This window comes from Amblyraja radiata, chromosome 24 (genome assembly GCF_010909765.2).
Source record: "Amblyraja radiata isolate CabotCenter1 chromosome 24, sAmbRad1.1.pri, whole genome shotgun sequence".
Lineage (NCBI taxonomy): Eukaryota > Metazoa > Chordata > Chondrichthyes > Rajiformes > Rajidae > Amblyraja > Amblyraja radiata.
Window position 1 is genome coordinate 22,722,228 of NC_045979.1, and position 22,665 is coordinate 22,744,892.

Here is a 22,665-nt window from a genome sequence, read left to right on the forward strand (position 1 = left end):
TATGACGGAATCCATGTGAACCATGATGGGACCAGGATTCTGTGGAATTGCTTAAACAGGGCTGTAGAGAGGGCTTTAAATTAAACCGTGGGGGAGTGGGATCAACAAATTTGAAATGTATAAATGAAGTTGCCCTGTGAACATTTGAAGCAACAGATGGAACTATTTTATGAGACAAATGACACACCTGGTATTTCGGCCTCTTTATTATGGGAATCTTTTAAGGCCTTTGTCAGAGGTTCTATTATCTCATATCAAACGTATTAAAATTTAATAAAACGGTCGGAACAATTGGAATTAGAGGAACAGATTAGACAGCTTGATTTAGAAAATGCTACCGATCCCTCTATTGACAAACACAATAAGATAGCAGTATTAAAATTCAAGTTAAATCAAATTATTTCTGCAAGACTTATTAAGTTATTTCAATACACTAAGCAAAAACTTTGAATTTGGTGACGTAGAAACATAGAAACAGAAAATAGGTGCAGGAATAGGCCATTTGGCCCTTCAAGCCTGCACCGCCATTCAATATGATCACGGCTGATCATCCAACTCAGTCTCCTGTACCTGCTTTCTCTCCATACCTCCTGATCCCTTTAGCCACAAGGGCCACATCTAACTCCCTCTTAAATATAACCAATGAACTGGCCTCAACTACATTCTGTGGCAGAGAATTACAGAGATTCACCACTCTCTGCGTAAAATATGTTTTTCTCATTTCAGCCCTAAAAGATTTCCCCTTTATCTTTAAACTGTGACCCCTTGTTCTGGACTTCCCCAACATCGGGAACAATCTTACTGCATCTAGCCTGTCCAACCCCTTAAGAATTTTGTAAGTTTCTATAAGATCCCCCCTCAATCTTCTAAATTCTAGCGAGTACAAGCCAAGTCTATCCAGTCTTTCTTCATATGAAAGTCCTGACATCTCAGGAATCAGTCTGGTGAACCTTCTCCATACTCCCTCTATGGCAAGAATGTCCTTCCTCAGATTAATACCAAAACTGTATGCAATACTCCAGGTGTGGTCTCACCAAGACCCTGTACAACTGCAGTAGAACCTCCCTGCTCCTATACTCAAATCCTTTTGCTATGAAACTGCATAAACTCCTGGCACGTCAGCACAGAAAAATGGAAAAAGATCACACCATCCAAAAAATTAGATCAGAAAAAGGTGAGCTGCTCACACTCCATAAAGATATCAATGAAAGATTTTTTTAATTCTATCAAAATGTATACACATCTAAAACTTCAGTAGAAACTATAAAGATTAAAAACTTCCTTGACAATTGCAATCTTCTGTCACTCAATGTGGCGGAACGCGAAGAATTAGGAGCGCAGATTACAGTAAAAGATATTGAAGAGGCCTGGCGTTTTACCGTTATTTAATAAAATCACTGAATAATGGTAAAACGCCAGGCCCAGATGGGTTCAGTAACGAATTTTAAAAAAATCATGAATTAATTTCTCCTCGCTTACATGCTCTTTATATACACGCATTTAAAGAACAGACATTACCACAAACTTTAGCCGAATCAACTATTACACTGATACCCACAAAAGATGAAGATCTTGAAGATCCAGGATCATATAGAGCAATAGCTTTTTTAAATACAGACCAGAAAATATTAGCTAAAACCCTGCCAAGAAGACTAAGTAAGTACGTTAGTAAATTAATACACTCTGATCAAACTGGGTTTATATCCAAGAGACATTCGTTCAATAACTTGAGACGCTTGTTTAATATAATGTACTCACACAGAACGATAAATGAAGACTTATCAATTATTTCCTTAGATGCAGAAAAAGCATTTTACTAAGTAGGATGGGAATATCTCTTGCAAAAATTCCTAGGAGAAATTTTTATTTCATGGATAAAGTTGTTATATAACAATCTGACTGCCAGAATACTGACTAATCAAACTATCTCACCTAAATTTCAATTATCCAAGGGCAATAGACAAGGGTGTGCATTATCACCAATGTTATTTGCCCCTGCTATAGAACCCTTAGCTGAAAGTATAAGAAAACATCCGAGCATTCATGGCTATAATACTAAATGTACTAATAATAAGATTTTGTTATTTGCAGATGATGTACCATTCTATATTATCAATTCCCAAGTCAGTATCCCAAATATACTAAATCTCATAGAATAATTCGGCTCCTTCTCAGGGTATAGAATAAACTGGAACAAAAGTTAAATTATGCCGATAAAACCTCAAGACTCTTCATACCTCCTAAAATTTCCCTTTAGAATTGCTACGGAAAAATTTAAATATCTTGGAGTCTATGTGACTAGAAAATATCCTTCCTTATTTCAAGCAAATTTTCCACCATGAATCACCAAATTAAATCCCCTTATTCAATTTTGGAAAACACTTCCGATTTCCCTTATGGGTAGAGTAAATGCCATAAAGATGGTTTCCCTTCGACAACTCCTGTACCTATTTCAATCAATACCGATTTTCCTCCCTAAAATTTTTTTAAATAACTCGACTCTGTGATTACAAACTTTATCAGGGATTATAAAACTCACAGAATTCACAAACGACATTTATGTAAACCTAAAGAAATCGGTGGACTGGCTCTCCCTAATTTTATTCTCTATTACTGGGCAACTAATATTAAAAATGTAATCTACTGGATGGACGATGCATGCCAACAAGTAAACTGGATAAAAATGGAGAGGGAAGATTGTTTGCCTTTCAATATAGGCGCGATTCTTCTCTCTCCAATACATCTGAAGAAATCGAAAAATCCGATAATCCATAGAAACATAGAAAATAGGTGCAGGAGTAGGCCATTCGGCCCTTCGAGCCTGCACCGCCATTCAATATGATCATGGCTGATCATCCAACTCTAGCACTTTACGAATCTGGAAGCAGTTGAAATCAACCCTTAAATTGAGAAATTGATCTCTCCTCTTACCAATCTCCAATAATCCCTTGTTTAAACCGTTTACTTTAGACAAGGCGTTTGTACAATGGGAAAGCTTAGGAATTCAAAAGCTGGGAGACCTTTATGAGATGGGGACTTTCCTCTCGTTTCAAGAATTACAGTTGAAATATCATTTGAAATGTAGTCATTACTTCAGATATCTTCAAATAGGAGACTATGTGAAAATACACACGAAAGATTGTCACTCCATGGGTCCAGATATACTAGATGAATGCATGAACAGAAAGGCGGATTCAAATAAGTTAATATCGTACTTCTATAATACCCTTTTAAATCTACATATCCCATCGTCCAAAATAATTAGGCGAGCTTGGGAAGACGAATTGGGTTCAACAATTTCAAAGGATAGTTGGGAGGAAAGTCTTCTATATACAGTGGCTTGCAAAAGTTTTCATACCCCTTGAACTTTTCCACATTTTGTCACGTTACAACCACAAATGTAAATGTATTTTATTGGGATTTTATGTGATAGACCAACACAAAGTGGTGCATAATTGTGAAGTGGAAGGAAAATGATACATGGTTTTCAAATATTTTTAAAATAAAAAACTGAAAAGTGTGTCGTGCAAAAGTATTCAGCCCCCCTGAGTCAATACTTTGTAGAACCACCTTTCGCTGCAATTACAGCTGCAAGTCTTTTGGGGGTATGTCTCTACCAGCTTTGCACATCTAGAGACTGAAATGTTTGCCCATTCTTCTTTGCAAAATAGCTCAAGCTCAGTCAGATCGGATGGAGAGCGTCTGTGAACAGCAATTTTCAAGTCTTGCCAGAGATTCTCAATTGGATTTAGGTCTGGACTTTGACTGGGCCATTCTAACACATGAATATGCTTTGATCTAAACCATTCCATTGTAGCTCTGGCTGTATGTTTAGGGTCATTGTCCTGCTGGAAGGTGAACCTCCGCCCCAGTCTCAAGTCTTTTCAAGTTCAAGTGAGTTTATTGTCATGTGTCCCTGTATAGGACAATGAAATTCTTGCTTTGCTTAAGCACACAGAAAATAGTAGGCATTTACTACAAAACAGATAAATGTGTCCATATACCATGATATAAATATATACACACATGAATAAATAAACTGGTAGTGCAAATAACAGAAAGTGGTTGCTAATAATCAGAGTTTTGTCCGAGCCAGGTTTAATAACCTGATGGCTGAGGGGAAGTAGCTATTCCTGAACCTGGTTGTTGCAGTCTTCAGGCTCCTGTACCTTCTACCTGAAGGTAGCAGGGAGATCAGTGTGTGGCCAGGATGGTGTGGGTCTTTGATGATACTGCCAGCCTTTTTGAGGCAGCGACTGCGATAAATCCCCTCGATGGAAGGAAGGTCAGAGCCGATGATGGACTGGGCAGTGTTTACTACTTTTTGTAATCTTTTCCTCTCCAGGGCGCTCAAATTTCCGAACCAAGCCACGATGCAACCGGTGAGTATGCTCTCGACTGTGCACCTGTAGAAGTAGAAGACTCTAAATTTGCAGACTCTAACAGGTTTTCTTCCAAGATTGCCCTGTATTTGGCTCCATCCATCTTCCCATCAACTCTGACCAGCTTCCCTGTCCCTGCTGAAGAAAAGCATCCCCACAGCATGATGCTGCCACCACCATGTTTCACAGTGGGGATGGTGTGTTCAGGGTGATGTGCAGTGTTAGTTTTCCGCCACACATAGCGTTTTGCAATTAGGCCAAAAACATCAATTTTGGTCTCATCTGACCAGAGCACCTTCCTCCACATGTTTGCTGTGTCCCCCACATGGCTTGTGGCAAACTGCAAACGGGACTTCTTATGGCTTTTTTTCAACAATGGCTTTCTTCTTGCCACTCTTCCATAAAGGCCCGATTTGTGGAGTGCACAATTAATAGTTGTCCTGTGGACAGATTCTCCCGCCTGAGCTGTGGATCTCTGCAGCTCCTCCAGAGTTACCATGGCTGCTTCTCTGATCAATGCTCTCCTTGCCCGGCCTGTCAGTTTAGGTGGACGGCCATGTCTTGGTAGGTTTGCAGTTGTGCCATACTCTTTCCATTTTCGGATGATGGATTGAACAGTGCTCCGTGAGATGTTCAAAGCTTGGGATATTTTTTTATAACCTAACCCTACTTTAAACTTCTCCACAACTTTATCCCTGACCTGTCTGGTGTGTTCCTTGGGCTTCATGATGCTGTTTGTTCACTAATGTTCTCTAACAAACCTCTGAGGCCTTCACAGAACAGCTGTATTTATACTGAGATTAGATTACACACAAGTGGACTCTATTTACTAATTCGGTGACTTCTGAAAGCAATTGGTTGCACTGGATTTTATTTAGGGGTATCAGAGTAAAGGGGGCTGAATACTTTTGCACGCCACACTTTTCAGTTTTTTATTTGTAAAAAAATTTGAAAACCATGTATCATTTTCCTTCCACTTCACAATTATGCGCCACTTTGTGTTGGTCTATCACATAAAATACCAATAAAATACATTTACGTTTGTGGTTGTAACGTGACAAAATGTGGAAAAGTTCAAGGGGTATGAATACTTTTGCAAGCCACTGTATGCATTACTGTTCTCTTAATGTTAGGCACACACTAGTACAATTTAAAATACTGCATAGACTCTATTATTCAAAGTCTAAATTGAACAAGATCTTCCCAAATGTCTCTCCTATCTGTGATAAATGTCTCCTCTAAGAAGCAACCATAACCCATTCTTTTGATTCCTGGACAAAATTACAAAACTTCTGGAGGGAAATTTTTGATATATTTTCTAAAATACTTTAAACTAAATTGGATCACGACATAAAATTGATCACACTAGGTATGTCTGAGGCCTGTTCTGAGCTAACGATATTTCAAAGACGTTTCCTTAACTATGGCCTGATAACGGCGAAAAAATTAATACTTAAATTTTGGAAACAGGCACAACAGTCCCTACAGTGAAGATGTGGTTCACAAACATGTCTGAGACACTACATTTGGAAAACATTAGGCTTGTCTTGGCGGAAAAAACAGATCAATTTCTTAAGACATGGACACCCTTTACCGAATCTTACAACAATAGCATGATGCAACAAAAATTTAAATTTAAATCCGATGCTGGGTTGGATGAGGTGGGCGGGGTTGACGAGGGGCAAGGTATATCTCCACCTTTCTTTTTCTTTTTTCTTATTTCTATATCTTTCTGCCACACTACTTTGGTAGTTTAGGGGACTTTCTTTTGTACTTTTTCGATCTATCTTTTCACTATCTATTTTTTTTCTTTCTTGTTTTCTTCTTGTTTTCTTTTTTCATTTTCATAGTTTAGGTTATAATGTTAATAATAAAGCTGTAAATAACATTTTTAATTAAACAAAACAAAAAAAACTTTTTGGAATTCTGCACACAGATAACACAAACATTGGTTATTGTGTTGACATAAAGGACAACAGCTGGAGACTACAGGATGATATTGATGAGCTTATAAGGGATGGAACAATGACAGATGGATGTATCACTAATAAAGATGATGCAATGCATTGTGAGAGGAGTAAAAAAAGTAGGGGAAACACCGTGAATGGTAGGGCTCTGGGGAGTATAGGGAAACAGTCAGTCTGAAGCCTTGACCCGAAACATCACCCATTCCTTCTCTCCAGAAATGCTACCTGTCCTGCTGAGATACTCCAGCATTTTGTGTCTATCTTAAAAGGAAACACCCTCTGGGTTCACACCTTCCCTCCTCCCCACTCTCAACCTTCCCCAGTTCCAGTAAATTTCTGGCCTTGTTCTCTGCTTCTATTATGCGAAATGCTCCATCCCATTTACTCTGTTCAGGTCCCTCATCACTTCATATCCCCTCGATCGTCCCCCTCAGCAACCGCTGTTCCACAGCAAAAAACCACAGCCTCTACGATTTTTCCTCACAGCGACTGTTCCAGTCCCGGGGACGTCCTGTTAAATCTTTCTGCACTCTCTCCAGTGTGACCCATCTCTCCTGGGTGGGGGTGCCCAGAACAAAAGATCATATAAGGCTTTATGTCTGAAGAAGGGTTTCGGCCCAAAACGTCGCCTATTTCCTTCGCTCCATAGATGCTGCTGCACCCGCTGAGTTTCTCCAGCATTTTTGTGTACCTTCGATCTTCCAGCATCTGCAGTTCCTTCTTGAACAAACATCATATAAGGCTTGCTCTAGTATCTTTGCCCAGTTCTGTCCGCAGGGTCAGGCTGGGTCTAACTACTGTTGGGCACAGTTACAGCACTATCATCTCCAGTTCTTACCCTACGAGCCACGACTAAAGGAAAGCAGCCCCTCTGCCTATTGGCCTGTACATCCATCTTCACGGATCTGTACACCCCAAGTGCCCGCTCTAAGCTCCTTCTAGTCCCCACACCGCCCACCCCCTCTCTTTTACTCTGTATTTGCCACGTGCACCCTTCTCCGGACTGGGTTCCATTTGCCATGTCTGTGCCGCCCTGACCCATCGATATCTGGCTGCAGGCTGTAACTTCCTTCATCAGCCCCGGGTGCAGAGTCTTCACTCTGTTTCCCTCGTGGGCTCACGTTGTTGATGTAGGAACTGTGGGCCCGGTCTCTAACAGAGCCGGGAGCCAGACGATGGGCCGCATGGCCTGCTCCTGTGCTCTGTGATTCTCCCAGCTCCGATTCCTCCTCCAGTCTCTGAGCTCTCCTGCTGACCGCCTCTCTTGTCTCCTCAGCTGGGACTGGGGCCGCCGCTGGCAACGTGATCGGAGCTCTGGGCCACTCGGTCTCCTTACCTGCTGGGATCACAGTCGCACCGGATGTTGAGGAAGTTGTGTGGAGGAGGACATCACCCAGATTAAAGATAGCGGTATACAGGAATGGGAATATTGAGTACAAGAACGCCAATTACATGGGACGGGTAACTCTTCACTGCGGGAACTTCAGCCTGGAAATCCGTGATCTGCGGCGAAAGGACGCTGGTGTTTACGAGGTGGTTGTTGTTACAAGTTCAGGTGATGAAACTTTGACGAGAGTCCGACTGGAAGTGTACGGTGAGTGAGACTGCCGCGAACGTCCCAGGAGACCGGAGGGACGGGAGAGAGACCGGAGGAGGGGGGGGGGGGGGGAGAGACCGGAGGGAAGCTGGGGGAGAGAGACCGGAGGGGCGGCAGGAGACGTCCTGACGACGGGACGCCGACCCCCAGGCTCACCGCCAGCACGGAGAACCCACAGCCAGCGCCAACTCCAGCCCAACCCCGCTCTAACTCCAGAGGAACCCGCTCCCCGATGGGCCGCTACGGCGACAAGTGGCAGTTCGCCCTTGCGCTCCCTTAGCCGCCACCTCAAGTACAAGCAACACCTTGCACAGCACCGGCTTCTGCCCCTACGGTGCCCACACCCACTGCCACTTCATCCACAACCCCGAGGAGGAGGAGGGGACGAGGGGAAAAGGGGGAAAGAGGGGGAGGGGGGGGGGGGGGAGGGGGGGGGGGAGGGGGGTGGCGGCGTAAGACTGTGCCCGCTGCGGGAGGCGTTCAGCCCCGACCTGGAGTTGGTGCTGGCCCGGACTCATAGAAACATAGAAAATAGGTGCAGGAGTAGGCCATTCGGCCCTTCGAGCCTGCACCGCCATTCAATATGATCATGGCTGATCATCCAACTCAGTATCCTGTACCTGCCTTCTCTCCATACCCCCTGATCCCTTTAGCCACAAGGGCCACATCTAATTCCCTCTTAAATATAGCCAATGAACTGGCCTCAACTACCTTCTGTGGCAGAGAATTCCAGAGATTCACCACTCTCTGTGTGAAAAATGTTTTCCTCATCCCGGTCCTAAAAGATTTCCCCCTTATCCTTAAACTGTGACCCCTTGTTCTGGACTTCCCCAACATCGGGAACAATCTTCCTGCATCTAGCCTGTCCAACCCCTTAAGAATTTTGTAAGTTTCTATAAGATCCCCCCTCAATCTTCTAAATTCTAGCGAGTACAAACCGAGTCTATCCAGTCTTTCTTCATATGAAAGTCCTGACATCCCAGGAATCAGTCTGGTGAATCTTCTCTGTACTCCCTCTATAGCAAAATGTCCTTGCTCAGATTAGGAGACCAAAATTGTACGCAATACTCCATGTGTGGTCTCACCAAGACCCTGTACAACTGCAGTAGAACCTCCCTGCTCCTATACTCAAATCCTTTTGCTATGAATGCTCCTTTACTCAAATCCTTTTGCTATGACTCGGCTTGGGGCTGGGCAAAGAAGGGGGAGGAGGTTGCAGCTGCCGCCAGCACCACCAACAGCAGCTCCAGCGAGCACCCGGCCTGCCCACGGCCGGCAGGCGCCCTTCAGCAGACTCTCTCTCCGACCAGGACGACTCCAGCAGCAACGGCTCCGAGTCGCCCCGTTTCGAGCAGGGCCGGCAGCTGCCCATCTTCAGCAGGTTTTCGGTGTCGGAAGGAGCCGAGCTGGAAGTCCCGGGCCGCCCCGGGCACCTCTGGGACGGGACACCAGGGAGGGGAGTCAAGTCACTTTTATTTCTATAGCACACTTAACAAACAACTCTCGTTGGCCAAAGTGCTTTACATTGGTGGAGGTACTAACGCTACACAACAGTGGTTCATAGATTAAATACAAACATCACTACATATAGCCCTCGCTCAGATGACGTCAAGAAAGGCTTGGGAATAGAGATGAGTTTTAAGTCTCAACTTAAACTACTGGGGTTGTTGGCCCTTCAGCCATTGTTGCAGCCTCCAAGATGTCAGGAAAGCCTATGAAGATCGTGCCTGGCCCCGAGTGAGGGGGGTCGCAATTGGTGAGGTTTTCCTGTCACTGGGCATACGATGTTCCAACGGGATTTAGGGGAAGAAGGCAGAAGAATGGGGTTAAAAGGGAAATATAGATCAGCCATGTTTGAATAGCGGAATAGACGATGGGCCGAATGGCCTAATTCTGCTCCTATCGCTTATGAACTTCGGAACCTATATATAGGATGGTTAATAATTTTACAACGTCCTGCTCTTCATACCTGATGAGCTCCTCCTCCCCACCTGCGCCCTCTAGTGGAGGTATGGTCAGATATCAGCCCCCCCCCTCTGTCTTTTGGAGAACACTTTGTCATGTCTTTACGACTTGGCATCAGCTGATCATGTTCATAACTTCTAGGAGTAGAAGTACGCCATTTGGCCATTCAAGTATTCAAGGGTGTACGTCCTATCGGAAAGACAGAAAGGTGGGCAGAGGGAGTGGGGTTGGTTAGGAATGAAATTCAGTCCTTGGCAAAGGGTGACATAGGATCAGAAGATGTAGTCATTGTGGATAGAGCTGAAAAATTATAAGGGAAAAAGAGTAATGGTAGTTATTTGCAGGATCCCAAACAGTAGTCAGGATATAGGGTACAAGTTACATCAAGAGATAAAATTGACATTTAAAAATAGACAATGCAACGGTGGTCATGGGAGATTTCAATATGCAGAGAGACTGTGAAAATCAGGTTGGTACTGGACCCAAGAAAGGGAATTTGTAGAGTTCCTCCAAGATGGATTCTTGGAACAGTTTGTACTGGAGCCTAATAGGGAAAAGGCAATTCTGTATTTAGTGTTATGTAATGAACGGGATTTGATAAGGGAACTCAAGGTAAAGGAACCATTAGGAGGTAACAACCACAACATGATAAGTTTTAATCTACAATTTAAGAGGGAGAATCGGATGTGTCAGTATTGCAGCTGAGTAAAGGGGACTACAGAGGCATGAAGAAGGAGCTGGCCAAATTTCACTGGAAAGAAACCCTAGTAGGGGTGACGGCGGAACAGCAATGGCAGGAATTTCTGGGCATAATCTGGAAGATGCAGGATCTTTTCATTCCAAAGAGGAAGAATGATTCTTGGGGGAGAAAGAGGTGACCGTTGCTGACAAGGGAAATCAAGGATGGTATAAAACTAAGAGAGAAGGGATATAACATAGCAAAGATTAGTGGGGATTGGGAAGCTTTTAAAGAAGATAACTAAAAAGGCAATATGGGGAGAAAAGATGAAATACGAACGTAAGCCAGCCAAAAATATAAAAGAGAACAACAAAAGTTTTTTCAGTTATATAAAGAGTAAGAAAGAAGCAAAAGTGGAAGTTGGGCCATGAGAGAATGATGCAGGAGAAGTGATAATGGGGAATAAAGAAATGGCAGGGGAGTTGAATAACTTTTTGCATCAGTCTTCACAGTGGAAGAAACCAGCAACGTGCCTGAAACCAAGAGACTCAGAGGGTGGAAGTTAGTGGAGTGGTTATTACTAAGGAGCAGGTGCTTGGGAAGCTGAAAGGGCTGAAGGTGGATAAATCACCTGGACCAGATGGACTGCGTCCTAGGGTTCTGAAAGAGTTAGCTTTAGAAATTCTGGAGGCATTGACAGTGGTATTTCAAGAATCACTAGAGACAGGAGAGGTCCTAGATGATTATAAAATTGCCAATAGGGAGGTTGCACTTAAGGTCACTGGGTCATAGGGCTTGACGCACGGAGTCGCTCAATCCATCTGGAGGACATCGCAGCTTCCGGTATATGTTGTTAATACACGAAACGCATACTTTCCTACCTGTTAAAAAACGCCAAAATGTTGAATTTTTGCGCTGTAAAAAATTGTGGAAATCGGGGTAAGCGTGAGAGCCATGTACCCAACTTCAGAATTCCAAAAGTGAAGCGAAATGAAGAGAAGCGAGAGCTGAAGTGCCAACAACAGCTAAAGTGCTTGGCAAACATTGGCCGTGCAGATATCGAAATTGAAAATATTGGGAATTATCGCGTTTGCTCGCTGCATTTCAGTGAGGCACTATTTGTGTTTTTTCTTGATTCCTTTGGCATCTAAAGTGTCTCAGAAGTGATAAATCTGGCTGTAAATTTTGCTTCAAAGGCGTTTTCTTTTTGTGTGTAAAAACCAGCAGAATAGTGGGATCTCTAGGCTGGTTAGTCTGACTTCGGTGGTTGGTAAGATTTAGTGTCCATTATAAATGATGAGGTTAGGAGTGCTTAGTTCATGATAAAATAAGCCGAAGCCAGCATGGCTTTGTGAAGGGGAGGTCTTGCTTGACAAATTTGTTGGAATTCTTTGAAGAAATAAATAGCAGGACAGACAAAGGAGAGTCAGTAGATGTTGTTTACCTAGATTTTCAGAAAGCCTTTGATAAGGTGCCACACGTGAGGCTGATAAGGAAGATGAGAGCCCACAGTATCAAAGGGCAGATACTAGCATGGATAGCAGGCTGGCAGGATGGCAGAAGACAAAGAGCGGCAATAAAGGGGGCTTTTTCTGGTTGGCTCCCAGTGACTAGTGGAGTTCCACAGGGGTCGGTGCTGGGGCTGCTACTCTTCTAGTTGTATATATATTAATGATTTGGATGAGGGGATTGAAGGCTTTGTGGCCAAGTTTGCAGATGATACGAAAATAGGTGGAAGGGCAGGTAGTGTAGAGAAAGCAAGGAGTCTGCAGAAGGACTTGGGATTGTGGGCAGAAGTGACAGATGGAATATAGTGTAGCAAAGTGTGGAATGATGCATTTTGTTCGGAGGAATAAAGGCGTAGACTATTTTCTAAATAGGGAGAGAATCCAGAAATCGGAGGTGCATGATGGTCGGTGTGGACTCGGTGGGCTGAAGGGCCTGTTTCTACACTGTATCTCTAAACTATACTTCTATAAGATGTATATTAAACAGATCATCCTTGTGCTCCAAAGAATAAAGTCCTAGCCTGCCCAAACTCTCCCTATAGTGTTGGCCCTCACGTCCCAGCCAAATTCTTGTAAATCTTCCCTGCACTCTTTCCAGCGAACAGCATCCTTCCTGTAGCAGGGTGACCAAACCTGAACTCCATTAATCATCCATCAGCTTACCTGCCCAACTAATCATGATCCTACTACAATAGGTGACCCAGGATCTGCACGTGCTGGATTCACTCTGGAACACAGCACGCTACCCAGTCTGGGTCTATGCTCATCACAGTCCCAGGGCTGCCACTGTTGGCCAGGTTCTGGGCCGGTCTGAGTTGGGTCACACTCGGGTTTTTAAGGAACACTGGGACCACTCACAAGTGACAAAAGATATGGAACTGGAGAGATTCCCAGGATACAGAGCCATAAACAGGACACAGTGGAGAGTTTGTGGATGAGTGCGGGCAGTGTTCGGGAAGGAGCACATCACACGTCTGGACTTCCTCCAGCAACAACTGGCTGAACTAAATGGGGAGGGAAGAGTTAAACTGGTGGGTGGAAATGAGCTGGGATCGGCTCATTCATGGCTTGTGGCTCTTGGAGACGGGTTATGGGGTATCGAGGGGTTTACAAGTATCTCCGTTACTCATCTTTCTTCCCTCTGCTCAACCTCAGAGCCCGTGTCAGGAACACAGATCAAGACCGAGAACATCACTGAGATCTGCGACTTCACACTGACCTGCTACGTGACATCCGGCGACTCCATCAGCTTCACGTGGTGGAGGGATGCTGTGGGAAACGACAGCACCCATCACCTCGTGGGACATGGAAAGACAATACAGGTTCATCACACAGCAGAGATCGGGGACGTTGTGTACAGGTGTGAGGCCAGGAACCCGGTCAGTGAAGGCACGGCACAGATCCGGCTGAAGAACATCTGCAAACAGACCACACCTGGTGAGTGTCAGAGGGCGAATCAGGTTTGAAGAATGTGGTGGTTTAATTGTTCATTGAGACAGTGCAGAGGGAGCTTCACATTTTTTTTCCCTTCCAAGGACTTTATTCAGTAATTACATATTACAGTGTACCAGAAAGTACAAAAACGTTCAATATTCACATTGCATCAGGCAATCATCATAAAACAATAATGGCATCTTTACAATGCATTCATTGTAAAGATGCGGAAGGTCATTGTTCACGGAAGGCCACCAGAGTCCCCGTGGACACCACATGTTCCCTCTCCAGGGACATGCGAGCACAGACATAGGCCACAGAAGAGGGGCAGGCAGCCGACTTTAGTGTGGCCATTGACTGGACCTGGAGCAAACTGACAGAGAGATCCTACCCTCCTGATCGATTATCCCCACTCCCTGCCTTGTGCCCAAATAGCACAATTATGGGACTAAAATTCAACCAGAACCAGAGGAGCAGCCCCTTCAGATACTCATACAGGGGCTGCAACCTCTCACGCTCCATATACACGTGGTACACGGTCTCGTTCTTGCCACAGAAGTTACAGACAGTTGCCGAGTCTGTGAACCGACTTAAACATCTGTTACACACCACGTCTCTGAGCAACACTCTGCACCCCAGGTCTCCGATGTAAGGTGGTTGTGATAATGAGCAGCAATTGGGCTGTGTTAGAAGTGGGAAGAGAGAAGAAGAGAGCAACTAGACCAAGGAGAAGCTCATTGGTGCCCCTGAAATGGGAGCCTCAGGACTGTGCTCTTGCTGCCTGTCCTTCCTCCAGCTATTCTGCACTGATCTGCTTTTCTTTGTGGCTTCTCATATTAATCTGCCTCCTCCCACACTGGCTTCCTGTCCGTTTCTCGATTGTCTACTCACTTGCACGGAACAACCAGAGAAGGAAGGGCGTTGACTCTGAGGGAAGTCTCCCTCTGTCCTCTGTCCCAATGCTCTACTGAACCCCATCCCTTCCTCATTGTGTCTGTCGTGACAGGTCAGGTGTGCCCTCACACTGGTTCCTGGATATTGATGGATATCAGGTGCCTGCTCAGCTGCTTCTGGCTGTCTCTCACCGTCTCAATCCGTGAGTTTATTCTGAATTACTTATTGTGTTTCACTTCCCCCTCTGGGGACTGCTTTGCTTTTGCAGACTGGAAACTCGAAACTTCTCGGCAAGTCAAGCCGGGTTTATTGTCATAGGTATGGGCAGGTATGGTACGTGGTGGGAAAGATTGGGGTGGGAGAATTGGGTTTCACTTCGTGAGACACTGGCATCAGTATTGGGGAAGGAGGGAGCTGTTCCCATGGGACGGAATCCACGTGAACTATGATGAGACCAGGATCCTGTGGAACTACTTAAACAGGGCTGTAGATAGGGCTTTAAATTAAACCATGGGGGAGTGGGCTCAACAAATTTGAAATGTATAAATGAAGTTGCCCAGGAGGGCCCAAGAGAGGCTACTCAGAGGACGTCCAGAAGAAGTAACAGGACAGGAAGTTTATAAAGGGATAAGAGTCCATGTTCAGGCAAAATGGGGACCAATGTGAGAATAGGGGTGGTGACCACAGAACCAACGGTCTTAAATTTGAATGCAGGCAGTATATATAAGATCGATGAGCAGGTAGCATAATTAGAAATTGGTATTTATGACATTGTGGGCATCACAGAGATGTGGTTGAAAGAGGGTCAGAGCTGGGAGCTAAACATCCAAGGATACGCACCCTATTGAAAAGACAGGCAGGTGGGCAGAACTGGTAGCTCACTATGTTGTCTCCGAAAGCTGGCATCAGTCTCATTTAGACCTGGAGCGGGGCCGTACATCGCCCGGCGTGACCTTAAATGGCCGTGGGACTTACCGTCGCCCCCCTGGGGCTTCAACATCGGGAGAAAAATGGTGCACAGGGGAGAGAAAAGACCTTGCCTTCCATCACAGTGAGGAGGAGATTCACCTTGATGGATGTTTGTGTGAATTGAATTGTTTGTGTGTCTTGTAGGAATTGTTTTGTTGGTATGGCGGTAGAAACGGAGTTTCGTTTGAGCCTCACTGAGGTTCAAATGAGATGGAATAAATATTGAATTGAATTGAATTGAAATGGATGCTTACAGTTTCTGAACCCTTCCATAAGCTAGGGAACTCTCCTTTCACCTCTACCCCATGGCCGTGATTGGACTTTGTGTATGGAACTGGTGTGCTACAATGCTGATAAATATATTCGGCACTTTGTTTTGTCCCTTTGTTCGACCTATTGTACTTGTGTTTGGCTTGGTTGTATTTCTGTGTAGTTTGTATATCAAACAAAGCTTTTCATTATACTAGGTACACGTGACAATAATAAACCTAAACCTAAACCAAAAGTCTGCCCATTGCCTTTCCATCCCTCTACTTGGAGAAGGTGTTGGACAGGGTAGATCACAGCTAATTTTTTGGAATCCTGCACGCCATTGGGCTTAGGCCAGGCTCCTCGGTATTTAGTACGTAGCCACAGGGTGCCTGGTGAAGGTATACACATTTGTCCTTGATGGTGTACCTTCACTTTAGGAGTGAAGTACATTGAGGATGCTCCATTAATTACAGGCCTAACATCAGAGGTAGGGGAGTTATTGGAAAAAAATAAGACATGATTAATTACTTTGAAAGGCCAGGATTAGCCAAAGATTGTCAGCTTGGTTTTATTCCACTGTGACCTATTAGGAAGTGGTGACAATATGTATTAATTAGGGCATGTAATCCACCTGCCTACCTATAAGATCTTTGACATTGGAGACTAGACAAAAGGTAAAGGTCCACAGGACCCAGATCAAGTTGACAATATTGGCTCGATAATAGGAAGCAGAATGATGGTGGAAGGTTGCTTCAGTGATCGACAGATTACAACCAATGATGTCCCATAGAGATCAGTGATGTGACCCATAAAGCCTATTTACACATTAGTAACTTGGATGTAAACGTAGGAGGCGTGATTAATAAATTCACAGATAACACAAACATTGGCTATTTTGTTGACATAAAGGACAACAGTTATAGACTACAGGATGATATTGATGAGCTGTTAAGATGGACGGAACAATGACAGATGGAATGTATTACTGATAAAGATGACTGTAACTTCCTTCCTCAGCCCTGGGTGCAGAGTCTTCACTCTGTTTTCCTCGTGGGCTCAGTGTCTCAATTTATCACATTTGAGCATTGAAGAATACATGGAGCAGAATTCCTGCTGGCAAGCACATATTTCACAGGTCAACACGAGGAACGCATCCAGGGCTGGATTTAGATGAAGAGAGGCCCTAAGCTATTTCACTTGTGAGTCCCCTCCCAATCCCAATCCCCCACCCCCACGACTAGAGGACCATGACTACCCGACAGTGACAGTGTGACACTTTTAGATCCTACTGTATGTTGTCATTAAACAGTTGGTTTTAAAAGACATATTGGATTCACAACGGAGCGGGCGATGCTTTACCTGGATCGCCGTTTGAAGCTCTGGAGTGTTGGGCCTGCTGCTTCAACATCATGGAGCTGTGGTTTGCGGAGCTCCCAGCCTCGGGCCGCACTGATTTTAATATCACGGAGCCCTGGGAACCCTTTGCCGAGGTCCACCAGCGTGAATCTCTGCCCAGCTCAACCTGTAGACTTCTGGAGCTGCGGTCTCCAGTAGGAAGTGGCCGATTCGGAAGTCCAAGCCACTGTGAACGGTCTCCCGTTCCGACGTCGGATGTTGACCCCCAAATTTCATTTTAGCAATCGCGATGAGGGGGGTCCAAGAGGAGGAGATCCGTTGGAGACGGGAAAAGGGATCGTCAATGGGGGGCGAGGACTCCTTCCCTTGGAAGAACGGTGTGAGGCAGAACAGCTCCAAATAACGGTGGCCGCGGAACTCATTGAGGTGGGGATGGAGTGGGACAAAGGTGAGACCTCTGCTGAGGACAGACCATTCGGTATCAGAGAGGGGGAGGTCAGGGGGATGGTGAACACACGGCAGGGATGGGGGTTGGGGCCGGAAGGCAGGTGAGTGGACTGAGGCCGAGGCGATGTCTGGTGGGGGGGTGGTGGGTGGTCAGGGGGTAGGGGGGTATGAGGAATGCAGTGTGGGTGGGGAAGAGCTGGGATCACATGGGTTGAGCGGAATGGGGAAGACCCAGTGGAACAGCCACTGAGGTTACCAGGGTTGGGGGGACTAGCACTAGGATCCAGCGCAGTCAAACCCAGGGTAGTGGGAGTCTGCAGCGTGGTACTTCAGGCCCGGTACTGAGTCCAGGCTGCAGGTAAGGCGACTGCTGCGGGCTGCTGGAGGGCGGTGGAGTGGCCAGGGTCAGCGGGAAAAGAGTAGGAGGTCCCGGTGGGCGGATGGTCAGTGGGGCGGCGAGGTTCGACGGGTCAGGTGAGGCAGCGAGGTGAATAGGCCCCCATAGTTCTCGAAGCTTGTCTAGCTTATACGTAAATCCGGCCCTAATTGCAAAAATTGCATTACATGGCAGAATGACACCTATGGCCAGCCCATGCAGAAGGAAATATGACAACCTTTGCCTCTGATGACACAAGAATGGCTCCAGGCAAAGAGAATGCAGCTGGTAGGAATTAGGCATCCTTGATGCATTCCTGTCTGAAAGTGAAGGGCGCTGTCCATCCACATCCTGAAGGTATGCAGATTTGTACGTTCATTGGCCTCTGTAAAATTGCTCCTAATGTTCAGCGAGTGGATGGACAAGTGAGATTGTATAGAACTCGTGTGAACGAATGGTCAATGGACGGCATGTACTCGTTGGGCCGAAGGGTCTGTTTCCATGCTGTAAAAAAGTGAAGGGTGCTTTCAGGAGCCCGTTTACAAACACCAACAGAATCTTCACCTTGTTCCCTCCGTGGGCTCACTGTCTGATACAGGGACTGTGGGCCGGGTAGCTCACGGAGCCGGGAGTCAGACGATGGGCTGCATAGTCTGCTCATGTGCTCTGTGATTCTCCCAGCTCCGTTTCCTCTTCCAGTCTCTGAGCTCTCCTACTGACTGCCTCTCTTGTCTCCACAGCTGGGACTGAGGCCGCCGCTGGCACCGTGACCGGAGCTCGGGGACACTCGGTCTCCTTACCTGCTGGGATCAAAGTCACACCGGACATTACGGAAGTTGTGTGGAGGCGGAAATCGCCCAGATTCAAGATAGCGGATTACTCGAATGGGAAGATTAATTACTTTGACATCAATTACAAGGGACGGGTAACTCTTCACCCCAGGAACTTCAGTTTGGAAATCCGTGATCTACGGAGAGAGGACGCTGGTGAATATGAGGCGACTTTTGGAACAAGTTCAGGAGATGAAACTCAGGCAAGAGTCCGACTGGAGGTGTACGGTGAGTGAGACTGCCACAAAGTCCCGGGTATCACCAGCTCCTGAACCCATCTAATTAACGGGCGGGGCAGATCCTGTGCATTCCCCAATTTACTGAACCCCACTGACTGCCATCAATCTCCCATGTGCTCTGCTCTCCAGCAAGTGTTGTCTTGTCTGTGCTGCTTACGGTGGCTCAGCTACGCGAATGTGACTGCAATTTTACCCACTCCTGTCCCCGACACCTTTCATGATGTTAACTTGTGGGAATGGTTTGAAGAATATGTACATCCCGACATGAATAAATAGAGATAACTGTGTGAAAGTGATGGCTGGGGTTGTTGGCCCTTCAGCCATTGTCGCGGCCTCCAAGATATCAGGAAAGCCTGTGTTCCCCCTGAAGACCGTGCCTGGCCCCGAGTGAGGGAGTCGCGATTGGTGAGGTTTTCCTGCCACTGGGCATACAATGTTCCAACGGGGTTTATGGGGAGAAGGCAGAAGAATGGGGTTAAAAGGGAAATATAGATCAGCCATGTTTGAATGGCGGAATAGGCGATGGGCCGAATGGTCTAATTCTGCTCCTATCGCTTATGAACTTCTGAACATATATATATGATGGTTAATAATTTTACAACGTCCTGCTCTTCATACCTGGTGAGCTGCTCCTCCCCACCTGCGCCCTCCAGTGGAGGTGTGGTCAGATATCAACCCCCTCCCCCCATCTGTCTTTTGGAGAACACTTTGTCATGTCTTTACGACTTGGCATCAGCTGATCATGTTCATAACTTCTAGGAGTAGGTAGACCATTTGGCCATTCAAGTATTCAGGGGTGTACGTCCTATCGGAAAGACAGAAAGGTGGGAAGAGGGTGTGGGGTAGCTCTGTTAGTTAGTTATTTACAGGACCCTAAACATCAGCCAGGATATAGGGTACAAGTTACATCAAGAGATAAAATTGGCATGCAAAAATAGACAATGCAACGGTGGTCATGGGAGATTTCAATATGCAGATAGACTGTGAAAATCAGGTTGGTACTGGACCCAAGAAAGGGAATTTGTAGAGTTCCTCCGAGATGGATTCTTGGAGCAGCTTGTACTGGAGCCTAATAGGGAAAAGGCAATTCTGGATTTAGTGTTATGTAATGAACCGGATTTGATAAGGGAATTCAAGGTAACGGAACCATTAGGAGGTAACAATCACATCATGATAAGTTTCAATCTGCAATTTGAGAGGGAGAATCGTATGTGTCAGTATTGCAGCTGAGCAAAGGGGACTACAGAGGCATGAGGAAGGAGCTGGCCAAAGTTCACTGGAAAGAAACCCTAGCAGGGGTGACAGTGGAATACCAATGGCAGGAATTTCTGGGCATAATCCGGAAGATGTGGGATCTTTTCATTCCAAAGAGGAAGAAAGGTTCTTGGGGGTGAAAGAGGTGACTGTGGCTGACAAGAGAAATCAAGGACAGTATAAAACTAAGAGAGAATGGATATAACATAGCAAATATTAGTGGGGGGATTGGGAAGCTTTTAAAGAACAACAGAAGAACTAAAAAGGCAATATGGGGAGAAAAGATGAAATACAAAGGTAAACTAGCCAATTATATAAAAGAGGAGAGCAAAAGTTTCTTCAGTTATATAAAGAGTAAGAAAGAGGAAAGAGTGGAAGTTGGGCCACTGGAGAATGATGCAGGAGAAGTGATAATGGGGAATAAAGAAATGGCAGAGAAGTTGAATAACTTTTTTGCATCAGTCTTCACAGTGGAAGACATCAGCAACGTGCCTGAAATCAAGAGAGTCAAGGGGTAGAAGTTAGTGGAGTGGTTATTAGTAGGGAGAAGGTGCTTGGGAAGCTGAAAGGGCTGAAGGTGGTTAAATCGTCTGGACCAGATGGACTGTATCCTAGGCTTCTGAAAGAGGTGGCTTTAGAGATTGTGGAGGCATTGGCAGTGAGATTTCAAGAATCACTCGAGACAGGAGAGGTCCCAGATGATTGGAAAAATGCCCCGCTGCACAAGAAGGGAGCAAAGCAGAATAGTGGAATCTATAGGTACACAAAAATGCTGGAGAAACTCAGCGGGTGCAGCAGCATCTATGGAGCGAAGGAAATAGGCGACGTTTCGGGCCGAAACCCTTCTTCAGACTAGTGGAATCTATAGGCTGGTTAGTCTGACCGGTGGTTGGTAAGATTTAAGTGTCTATTATAAATGATGAGTTTAGGAGTACTTAGTTCACGATAAAATTAGCTGAAGTCAGCATGGCTTTGTGAAGGGGAGGTCTTGCTTGACAGATTTGCTGGAATTCTTTGAAGAAATAAATAGCAGGACAGACAAAGGAGAGTCAGTAGATGTTGTTTACCTAGATTTTCAGAAAGCCTTTGATAAGGTGCCACACGTGAGGCTGATAAGAAAGATGAGAGCCCACAGTATCAAAGGGCAGAAACTAGCATGGATAGCAGGTAGGCTTGATGGCAGAAGACTAGTGGAGTTCCACAGGGGTCGGTGCTGGGGCTGCTACTCTTCTAGTTGTATATATATTAATGATTTGGATGAGAGGATTGAAGGCTTTGTGGCCAAGTTTGCGGATGATACGAAAATAGGTGGAAGGGCAGGTAGTGTAGAGAAAACAAGGAGTCTGCAGAAGGACTTAGGATTGTGGGCAGACAAGTGGCAGAATTAATATAGTGTCACAAAGTGTGGAATCAAGTATTTTGGTAGAAGGAATAAAGGTGCAGACTATTTTCTAAATAGGGAGAGAATTCAGAAATCGGAGGTGCATGATGGTCTGTGTGGACTCGGTGGGCTGAAGGGCCTGTTTCTACACTGTATCTCTAAACTATAAGATGTATATTATACAGATCATCCTCGTGCTCCAAAGAATAAAGTCCTAGCCTGCTCAAACTCTCCCTATAGCGTTGGCCCTCACATCCTGGCCACATTCTTGTAAATCTTCCCTGTACTCTTTCCAGCGAACAGCATCCTTCCTGTAGCAGGGTGACCAAACCTGAACTCCATTAACCATCCATCAGCTCACCTGCCCAACCAATTAAGTTCCTACAACAATAGGTGACCCAGGGTACACAAAATTGCTGGGGAAACTCAGCGGGTGCAGCAGCATCTATGGAGCGAAGGAAATAGGCGACGTTTCGGGCCGAAACCCTTCTTCAGACTGATGGGGGGTGGGGGGGGGGGAAAGAAAGAAGGAAAAGGGGAGGAGGAGGAGGAGCCCGAGGGCGGGTGGATGGGAGGGTGGGAGGAGACAGCTAGAGGGTTAAGGATGGGGAGGAGACAGCAAGCGCTAGCCAAATTGGGAGAATTCAATGTTAATGCCATAAGGACGCAAGGTCCCCAGACGGAATATGAGGTGCTGTTCCTCCAATTTCCGGTGTTGCTCACTCTGGCAATGGAGGAGACCCAGGACAGAGAGGTCGGATTGGGAATGGGAGGGGGAGTTGAAGTGTTGAGCCACCGGGAGGTCAGGTAGGTTATTGCGGACTGAGCGGAGGTGTTCGGCGAAACGATCGCCCAACCTACGCTTGGTCTCACCGATGTAAATCAGCTGACATCTAGAGCAGCGGATGCAGTAGATGAGGTTGGAGGAGATACAGGTGAACCTTTGTCGCACCTGGAATGACTGATTGGGACCTTGAATGGAGTCGAGGGGGGAGGTGAAGGGACAGGTGTTGCATTTCTTGCGGTTGCAACGGAAAGTGCCCGGGGAGGGGGTGGTGCGGGAGGGATGGGAAGAATTGACGAGGGAGTTGCGGAGGGAGCGGTCTTTGCGGAAGGCAGACATGGGGGGAGATGG

The 22,665-nt window shown here is 45.8% G+C and overlaps 1 protein-coding gene across 1 annotated transcript in view; it reads left to right on the forward strand.

Moving 5' to 3' along the window:
* The window catches only part of LOC116986581 (T-lymphocyte surface antigen Ly-9-like), a 40,100-nt gene that overhangs the window by 11,726 nt on the left and 5,709 nt on the right, over positions 1-22,665 (forward strand). Inside the window, exon 2 of the mRNA XM_033042179.1 lies at positions 7,626-7,943. Coding sequence (XP_032898070.1) covers positions 7,626-7,943 — 318 coding nt within the window. The remainder of the gene's footprint in view (positions 1-7,625; positions 7,944-22,665) is intronic.